Genomic DNA, 10026 nt, shown 5'->3' with positions numbered 1-10026 from the left:
AGTTTGCCAAGCTGGTCTAGAAGATTAACTAGGTGAACACACAGATCAGTGGCTCACACCCCCAGATTCAGGTGGAAAATCACTAGGTGGTCACCAATCTGACTCGCGGGCCTGCATCACAGACTCCGAATCGACAGGTCTGCTATTATTATCGAAGATTGCAACGGACTCTAATGCAAGTGAAAATGCAAGTTAGAAATACTGATACAGATTGAAGACTTTACATATTTAGACGATCAGAAGAGAAATGAACAGTTCCTTTAGGTAAGATAGAACAGTGGTGGCACATTTGATTGATTCTTCAGTGTGTTATCCTCCCCCCTCCTTTACCCAGCAAGTACTTCCAAGGAACGGATGCTCTGTGTGCAGACAGTGTTCCGGGTTCTAAGGATGTAGACATGAAGGGCGCCTTTCCTCGAGGAGCCAGCATGACATTTGTGAGGTATTAAAGTACAAATGAGAGAGGGGACTGAGGGCACAGTTCCTATCCCTCACCAGAGAATCCCCTACAGTGATCTGACAACAATCCCAGGACAGAGGGAGGAAATAAATTTTCATGAGTTTTCTGCAGTGTGACTCTAAGATTAGTTGAGTGTTTCAAGGTCTCCCAGAGGTTAGTGTTTAACTGAAAAATATCCTCTTTCTGGTGCACTTCTGCCATTCCTTCAACTGACAATGATATTTCTGTCCCGACATGGCCCTACCAACTTTTTCAGTGAACCGAGAACTTCTTTGTTCCTGAAACTGTAGGCGAGTGGGTTCAGGGAAGGAGTCAGGAGGGTTCCGAACAGAAACAAACCCTGGTTCAGCTTTGGAGTCTTGACAGAGCTGGGTCTCATGTAGATAAACATCCCAGGACCAAAATAGAGCCCCACGACACAGAGGTGAGAGGAGCAGGTGGCCAGAGCCCTGCTCCTGCCTTCTGGGGAGCTCATTCAGAGCACAGCCAGGAAGATGACAACGTAGGAGGACAAGATGAGGGACAAGGGCAGCAGCAGAACCAGGACGCTGGTCGCCACCACGGCCTTCTCGTAGACCAAGATGCCCTCACAGACTATCCTAAGGACTGCCATGACTTCACAGAAGAAGTGGGGGATCTCTCTGGGGCTGCAGATGTGAAAATGTAAGGTGAAAGCAGTGTGGACCAGGGACGGGAGCGCCCCTCCAGCCCAGCCCACGGCAACCATCTGCAGACAAACCCTGGGGCTGACTACGACCGTGTACCGGAGGGCTTTACAGATGGGCACATAGCGGTCGAAGCACACGAACGTTATGAGGATGCATTCTGCAATGGCTACCGTCAGGGAGAAGAAAATCTGAGTCCCACAAGCCAGGAAGGAGATTCTCCGCCATCCAGAGAAGAAGTTGGTGAGCATTTTGGGAATGATGCTGGAGGTCAAAGTGAGGTCCATTAAAGAGAGCTGGCTGAGCAGGAAGTACACGGGGGTGTGCAGCCGGGAGTCCAGCCAGATGAGGACGATCAGGAGAGTGTTGCTGGTGAAGGCGGCTGTGAAAATCAGGAAGATGATGGTGACCAGCACTGTGACGTGTCTGAACTCAGGGAGGAAGCCCAGGAGTGTGAAATCAGTGGGTTCTGTGTCATTTCCTCTAGCCATGGCTGTGAAGGACAGTGAGTGGGAAGAGACAGGAATGTCACAGAGGTAAAGCACTTTGCTATTAAAGCTTGAGACGGAACTTGACTATGATGATAGTGGCAAATATAAAAAATATTCATCCGTGATCACTTGAATCAATTCTTAATAATTTTGTACTTCTGGTCCATGTGCTAATGTAATTTAGAACCAGAGTATGTATATTATAATAAATCATTCAATTTACTTTTTTCATATTTTCATATATTACTACAAATTTTTAGCAATTTTACATGTCTTTACTCTACAAAATATGCCATTGAGTTGATAATTCACAACCTCCATTTGCACATTATTCAGTTTTTCGTATTTTCAGAAAATGATACTGGCTCCATTTTCAACTTTTCAGTGATTTCTGTATTAAAACATTTCTGAAAATTTTTCAGGTCAAATATTGTTGGCCAGAAATAAAAGAATGTGAATTTAACCTATAGGAGGATTTAAAAAAATATTTCTGCTTCACTTAGACTTTCTGGCACTGTAATCTAAGGGGAAATACAGTCCGTTATTAGGGCTGCTCCTGGAGCTTTACATACTCCAGTTATTTAAGCTTTTAACCTAATTGGCCCAGTATTCTATCTGGGGAAAACATTCATTTTATTTACATGGTCCATAATAAATTTAGATTGTTAGTAATGGGTAAAGATTTCTTTTTCTGCGATCATGTAAGTTTCCTGCTGTTGAAAAATTCATACAACTCTCAACTCCTAGTTAAAGCAATTATTTGTATGACAAGCACAGGGAAAATTTTAGGGCTTGTTTCCTCCAGGGTTACATTTTCCTCAGGCTTCCTTAGCTATGTACAAGGTGTGATTGAAGACTATGTTGAATATTTAAATTTTAAAAAAGTTTATTATAATAAAAGACACTACCATAAAACTCACTCAAAATCCTTCTCACTTCAAACACACTTATCCCATCACCCTTGCCGCTCTCTGAGGCAGTTCCGGAGTCCCCTTCTGTGAGTGTCTTTAGTGCACTGTTCCTGAATTCATTGAAAATGTTTTCCTCTCCTGGTCATTCTGACTGTGGGGAAGAGCCAGAAGTCTCACAGTGCCAGATCCGGAGAATAAGGTGGGTGAGGACACGTGTAATGTTTCTACAAGGCCAACTTTCCATTGGATGCCACTTGGCAGTAACATTCACAGTATTTTTCATAATATCTCTTCAGGACACTCAGGAAAGAAGACTTCCAGAATGGTTTGAGACAGTGGCAAGAACAATGGGATAAGTGTGCTTGAAGTGAGCTGGTGTATTTTGATGGGGATTAATAACAATGTGTCTCTTACTGTAATACATTTTACACATTTAAGTATATTTCGATCATGCCGTGTATAACCACCTTGCTGTTATCTATAAAACTGTTTAAATGGCTACAGAAATTCTTCCTGAGTTTACAACAAGAGATAACATACCCATCTTCTCCTAAAGCTTTTATGTCTCATTACATGAACCTAACGAGAACAGTAGGAAGAAAGGACAATTGCAAGAAAATTGCAGTCAATGGAAATTGTTTTAGAAATTCTAAAAATAGAGACATTTATGCCAATAGCATATGTTAAAAACATAACTATAAACTTAATGTAAGAAAAGATTCACCTCGAAGTGTTTATAAAGTTAGCTCAACAGCCTAAAGAGGAAAAACACTCCTTCTATTAGTTATCCAAAACTGATAAATTTTATCATGATTTTAAAAGAATCCTAGAAAACCAATAGTAGAATAAGATACATTAGTATCCTATTCTGTTCTCTTCTTGACAGCCCATGACACTCATTTCTTCATGAAGTCATTAAAAACCTAATTATAAAAGGTTCTATCCTACCCTCTTCTGAAAGGTCTGTTTATTTTGTATGTGTCAACATCAACAGGACACAAATCTTCTTTGCTCTACAAAGAAAAGTCTAGAAGAATTGGTGCCTTCTTCCCCTTAGGAAGAGTGAAAAGTGGTCTCAAATGTTTGGATGTTGCTTAGTTCTCCAGTTCGTGTGCTGTTTTGCTTTCAACTCGCTGCTTCCATCCAGACCCTTGATTTAAATTTGTTCACCAAAATAGAGATTGATTTTGAATCCAGAGGTTGTTACAGCAGAAAAGATCTTAGTACACTCTCCATGTGCAGTGCACTCATTAAAGAGGCACAGCTTCTCAAAGACACCAGCGGACCACTATGGGCTGGCACTCCCGAAGTTGCTGATCTCTACACATCCAGCCTTTATTAGAACTCTACACAACCATTAGTTTTGAATCAAGAGATTGTGTACTGACCATGTCTACGACATGTTACTGGATGTCTGACTGACTTGAGGAGCTTCCTTACTTTAGATGTGGAGGTAGGCTTAAGATTTAAAATGCTTGATCTCATGGAAATAAAAAAGCAGAACTATGGATGCCAGAAGCTGTGAAGGGTAAGGGGGCAGCAGAATAAGGAGAGGTGAGCTAAGGGATGCAAGATTCCAGTTAGACAGAAGAAGTGAGTTCTAGGATCTACAGCACAGTGAGTGGCTATGATCAGTGACATGCTGTATATTTCAACATGACTACCTGTGAGGACTTTGTTCCCAGCACAAAGAAATGTAAACGTTTGAGGTAACAGATACATTGATTACTCACGTCACACATTGTATCCAGGTACTGAAATTTCACACTTTACCCCATATGTATGTATAGTCTTTGCATGTCAATTAAAAACCTTTCAATAACAAAATTTTCCAGCTGGCATCTGTTCTTTCCTTCCTTACAGTGAGTCTTGGTGCAGTTGATAGGTTGTCTGTGCCTGACCTGACATCATTAAATAGAGAGATACTGAGATTGCAGAGTGGTGGACCTTTGAAAAGTGTTTAACTTTGCAGGGCTCTGCAGTTTAACTGTTATGTTATGCAGTCTCCAATCACCTTATTTCTAGTTCAAATGCTGCTTCCCAAGGCTTTTAGCATTTTAAGATTGGCTGGGTTCTGTGATTATAAAATCTCATCTGAAACTCTCTTCACACAGCCTGGATTGAAATGTCAGTGTCGTTGTTTTTGATTACGTTCACGAACATCTGTTTCAACCGCTAAGCCATGAGATTAATGATGGAAGAAACTGTGTTAGCTAGACTAAGCTTTCAGGCTTTGGATCCAGGGCATAGACTGTTAGGGGCCTTTATCATGAAAATTACACATAAAGGCAATGATTTATTTTTATCTTATTGGCTTCAAAGCACTGTCCAACATTTTATCTCACTGGTATATGGGAAGAGACTCCGCATTACCATGTCCACCTAGGAAATGATCCACGAAGGTGCGCCCAACTTTGTCTCATCACACAGCTGAACAGTAGCTGTTTTGCGCGCTGTCAGGTCCCTGTTTGCCAAGATTGTGCCTCACAAATGCTCTTGAGAAATGACTGCAGAATTATCCTTATGAATGGATTTCCACAAACCAGAAAAATTGGTTTACTTCTCTACCAAGGTGCTTGCCTCGTGGTTTGTGTTATCATTTCTTGGAAAGTGTGAAGCACGCAGAATTCCTTCTGCCCACTGGTGCTGACACACAGTTGAAATCTAGGCTGTTTCATAGGAAGTGCGACTGACAGATGCAGCACCTCCTTCTGCCTCAGCTGGGCAGCTCGCTCATTCTCAGCATCTCAGCACTGCCTGCCACCCATTAGGGGCGCGTGTGTCTGGGTGCCCAGTCCTCCAGGAATCCTCTGCTATGGTACCATTAAGGTGTTTCCAAACTAGCTAGTAACTACATTTTCAGGAATTAATTTTTTTGTTAATTTTTTGATTAACGTCACTGTCATTTCCCTAGAGGCTCATTGTGAACATTTCTTTTGCTTTTAATCATTGATCCCACATACTCATGAAGTTATTGATTTTTCTAATTCCTTACATTTTTCTTTCTTTTCTCTTCCTGGGAGCTATACTCTAGACCAATTTCTTCTGCCTGGAATCCCCTATATCCTATGTCCCTAAAATCTTTCCCTACTTCCAGGTCAAATTTAAGTCTTACTTCTCTCTGACTCTTATTTAATTTCCACAATGGACACAACATTTTTCTAGTTCTGATTTCCCTCTGTGCCTGTCAGTCAGTCTGTCTGCCTGTATCTTTTTGCTTATCACAGCTGCATTGCACTGTTACTGAACTCCCACCATTTCTTTACAGTTACAATGGGATTTTAAGGTAGGGAAGCACAGTGTTTTGCCTCAATCTTCTGTTGGTAGATAGATGATCGTAGTCTCAGTGGATACTGACTTAACACTGATAATTAAAATAAATTTCATTAAAATCAAATGCTAAACTGCACTGGGAATTTCTTTCAGCTAATGTAAAAATAATAAATCCATAAAGCCTGGAATAATATAGCAAAATGATTTATAAAAAAGATTGCAGTATGGAAAATAAGTACTGCAATAAAAGTGTACCCCTGTGCCAGCAGATGGAAGAAAGGACATTTATCTAGGTGGAAAATTGGTGAATGATCAAAGAACACTTTACAGGAGAAAAATATTATCTGAGTTGGATCTTGTAGGTCAAGTAAGAATTTTCTATGAAAATAATCCATGGAGGAAATTTAACCATGATGAGCTGCATTTGAGGCCAAGGTAAATGGATGAACATACTTTTATGGAAAAGTTTAGTTGTCCATAATTTTTTTCCATTGTTTATTGATACATTTTAGATATAAAAGTTACATTCATCATTGGGATCTTGTACCATTACATGAGTCTCTTGGTTCTTATTTTTTCCCCTTCCCCTGCCCTCCCTTCACCCCCTACACCCTTCCCTATTTGCAAAGACTTTGTTCCCATTTTTTTCCTTTTCTCACATTTTTTCTTTTCCCTTCTTTCCTTTCCCCTACCCCCCCACTTCTCCTACTCCTTTAGACCTTTTCTTCCTATTACACAGTATCAATTATGTATTTTAAAAATTACAATATCAAAATTTAGAGGACATTACCACAGATTTTAAAAGGATATAGAAAGCATATTACGAAAATCCTTTTTGAAATAAATTTGACAACTTCTAAGAAGTACCTTGGAAGACAAATTAATAAAACTGACTCTGGAGGAAATATAAAATTTGAATAGCACCTATTAAAGAAAGTATATTCCTAGCTTGAAAACCTACCTATATTACAACAACAGGCTTGTATACATTTTAACGGATGAATTATATCAAACATTTAAAGCAGAAAAAAGAAGGAACATTTCTCCCCTCATTTTAGGAAATCAACATTGTGCTAATCCCAAAACTGGATAAAGATAATAGAGGAAAAAAGTATGAACATAGATAGAAATTTGTCTAACAAAACAAACTATTAGGAGTCAGATGTGGCAGTAGGTAGAAAGTGGTTTTACTATAGGGATGGCAGTGTTGGTTCAGCATTGGAAGATCCACCCCCAAAAGCCATCATTTAAACAGAGGAAAGGAAAAAGCCATATGATCCTGTCACTAGTTGGAGAAAAAGTATTGGACTTAATTCTACAGCTGTTCATAGTAAAAGCTATCAGGAGACTAGAAGTAGGACAGAACCTTCTCAACAGATAAGACATGTTCTCCATACTTTCAGCGATAATGCCTTATATGAATGGAGAAGATACAATGCTTTCTCCCTAAGGTGGGGAGTAAGGGCAGATATGCTTACTCTTCATTTGTCCATTAAACTTTGAAACCTAGGCCCCACCAAAATAGTCTGGCAATAAAATGACACAATTAGCATAGGATTGGCAAGGTAGAAGTAAAATCTTTATATGTAGATGAAATGATCATCTACAGAGAAAATACTAAGAAATCTCTAGGAGCCCCTAGAACTTGTACTTGAATTTAGCAGGATTAGAAAACACAAGGTATATATAAAAATTCAGGTCTTTGTATACTTGCTATAAATGAAGAATTGGATATTGAAATTTAAAAGTTATGTAGGAGTACAAAGGACCTAGAAAAGTAAAAAGAAAAAAAAAGAAAATAAAAAGTGTTAGAAGACATTTATTACCTAATTTTAAGACTTCCTCTAAAGCTACAGTAATCAAGGCAGTGTCGGCATAAGGAAAGACATGTAGATCATTGAAATGAAACTGAAAATCTGGAAATAGAACCACATATGGTCCCCTGCATTTTGAAAGATTATTTAACATTAACATTTTATAGGATATAAACTCAACTTAAGAGCAGAGGAAAAGATAGTGTTTTCAGGAAATGGTATTAGAACATCCATTATCTGTATGTAAAAAATTAACCTCAACCCTTTATTTCCATACATAAAGATAACTTGAAAGGATCTATGAACCTAAATATGAAAGACTAAAACTATAAAGCTTTAAGAAGAAATTGTAAGGGAAAATGTTCATGAATTTAGGGTAGGCAAGAATTTCCTAGGATGTAAAAAACATGATGTATAAAAGAAAAAAATTGATAAATGAGATTCCATCAAAATTTAGAACCTTAAATGACATCATTAAGAAAATGAAAAATAGTCCTTAAACAGACCATATTTATAATAAATATAACCTATAGCCAGAATAAACAAAGAACTCTTACAGCTCATTAATAGACAACTGAATTAAAAAGTAGGCACTAGAAGATGATAAATAGCCAGTACAGCTCAATGAAAGGGGTGCAACACTAGAATCAGAAAAATACTAATCAGTACAATAACAAGATCGTATTAAACACACATTAGGGAGATGAAGTTAAAAGTTTTAAAAGAACAGATGTCAGCTTATGTGTGAACCAGTTAGAACTTTCAAATAGTGCTAATGTGAATGTAAAATGATAAAACCATTTTGGAAAACAATATAGAAATTACTTGTAATACTGTTAAGAACCAACAGTTCTGTTCTTAAGCTTTTACTTAAAACTAATGAAAACACATGTTCACAATAGATTTGTACATATAAGTTGACTCTTCCTTACCTGAAATTCTTGGGACCAGAAGTGTTTCAGACTTTGGTTTGAAATCCATTTGATTTGCAAAGAGGATAACTACTCCTGCTTTTTTTCAGGTTCCTGTCACATGGAGTATTGTTTTCCACCCTTTAACTTTCAGTCTATGAGTTTCTTTTTGAATTAAGTGTGTTTTTTGTATGCAGCATATTGTTGGATCTTGCTTCTTAACCCACTCTGCCAGTCTATTTCTTTTGAATGGTGAATTGAGACCATTAAGATTGATGGCTATAAATATATGTATTGACTTATCATTGTCATGACTTTTTATTTTTGTTGGATTCTCCCCCTTTGCATTTAATTTCTCATTGCACCCAATGGTTCATTCTGCTGGGATTCCTGGGGTTGTGATCCTCATTGTCTTTTCCTAGGATATTGTCTAAAATTTTTGCAGTGCTGGTTTGGTATTCATGAAGTTCCTAAGGTGCTCTTTGTCATGAAAGTATCTTATTTCTCCATCCATTTTGAAAGATAGTTTTGCAGGGTACATCAGAGTTGGAGGCTGTTTTCCTTTAGGGCTTGGAATACATCACTCCAAGCTCTTCTTGCCTTGAAGGTTTGCATTGAGAAGTTGGCGCAGGCCGTGGTCACAGTCTCGCTGCTTGACACAGCTTCAGCGAAACCGAGACTATGGCTGAAACCACGACTCCGTCTTTTGCTTTTGCTTTCCGCGGTAGTGGTTACCTCGGTGCTGTGCTCCCCGGGAAATCACTGAAATGATAAAAGTCAGTGCTTCAGAAATGGTTACTGGGCCGGGATTATAGGGAGAAATTGGAAATCCATTTACAGAAAAGCCCCTCACTCAAACTTCCATGAGTAGTGGGGACGTGACCTCCACATGCCCTGACTGCACAGAGGGAGATCGGGACATCAACCAGTTCATGACGCAGGCGCCCCACTGTCGGGCACCTGGTCAGCCTTGGCCAACACCCGCAGGGCACACAACAATGAGATCCCACGAAACGTGGCCTAATGAAGTAGCCTGGCCTTTTTAAAATGCTTCCTGTTCCTCAAATGCAAATCTGATAAATTAGCAAGAGTTCATGCAGCACCCGGAAGAGTATCTAGAACTGGGTGGTCTAAAAAATAAGTTTCTTAGATGATGCCAGCTTTTCTTTAACTCTGTATGAAAACATACTGTGTATGGACCCACTGCTTACCAAAGCCTTGTGTAACCAAAACATATATAAGTAAAGTGATTTCGGTATAACTCAGACGGGCAAGCTGAGCTGCCGACCCTCCACTCAGTGTCTGTCTCATGCTCTCGTCTCCCACTCCACACCTCCTCTCAGGACCTGAACCCACTGGAGCCGGACTCTGGCAAGAAGTCTGCTGTGATTCTGGTGGGCTTTCCTCTGTATGTGATTTGTTTCTTTTCTCTCACTGCTTGTAGAATTTTGTTCTCCTGTTGGGTTTCTGGAATCCTAACTATTATATGTCTATGTGTAGA

At 39.2% G+C, this 10026-nt stretch overlaps 1 protein-coding gene across 1 annotated transcript; it reads right to left on the bottom strand.

Annotated features, from left to right (window-relative positions):
* Positions 1 to 642: 642 nt before the first annotated feature.
* LOC101724510 (olfactory receptor 2AJ1) lies at positions 643 to 1616 on the bottom strand. Its single transcript, XM_021255677.2, is given in 1 exon segment — positions 643 to 1616. A coding segment is annotated over 1 exon segment (951 nt). The 3' UTR covers positions 643 to 665.
* Positions 1617 to 10026: the final 8410 nt, after the last annotated feature.

Source organism: Heterocephalus glaber, unplaced genomic scaffold (genome assembly GCF_053883595.1).
Source record: "Heterocephalus glaber isolate CG9 unplaced genomic scaffold, H.glaber_assembly_v1.0 deba00001466, whole genome shotgun sequence".
Taxonomy (NCBI): Eukaryota; Metazoa; Chordata; class Mammalia; order Rodentia; family Bathyergidae; genus Heterocephalus; species Heterocephalus glaber.
Note: the sequence above shows the minus strand (reverse complement) of the source record. Positions and strands in the feature narration are given on the sequence as shown.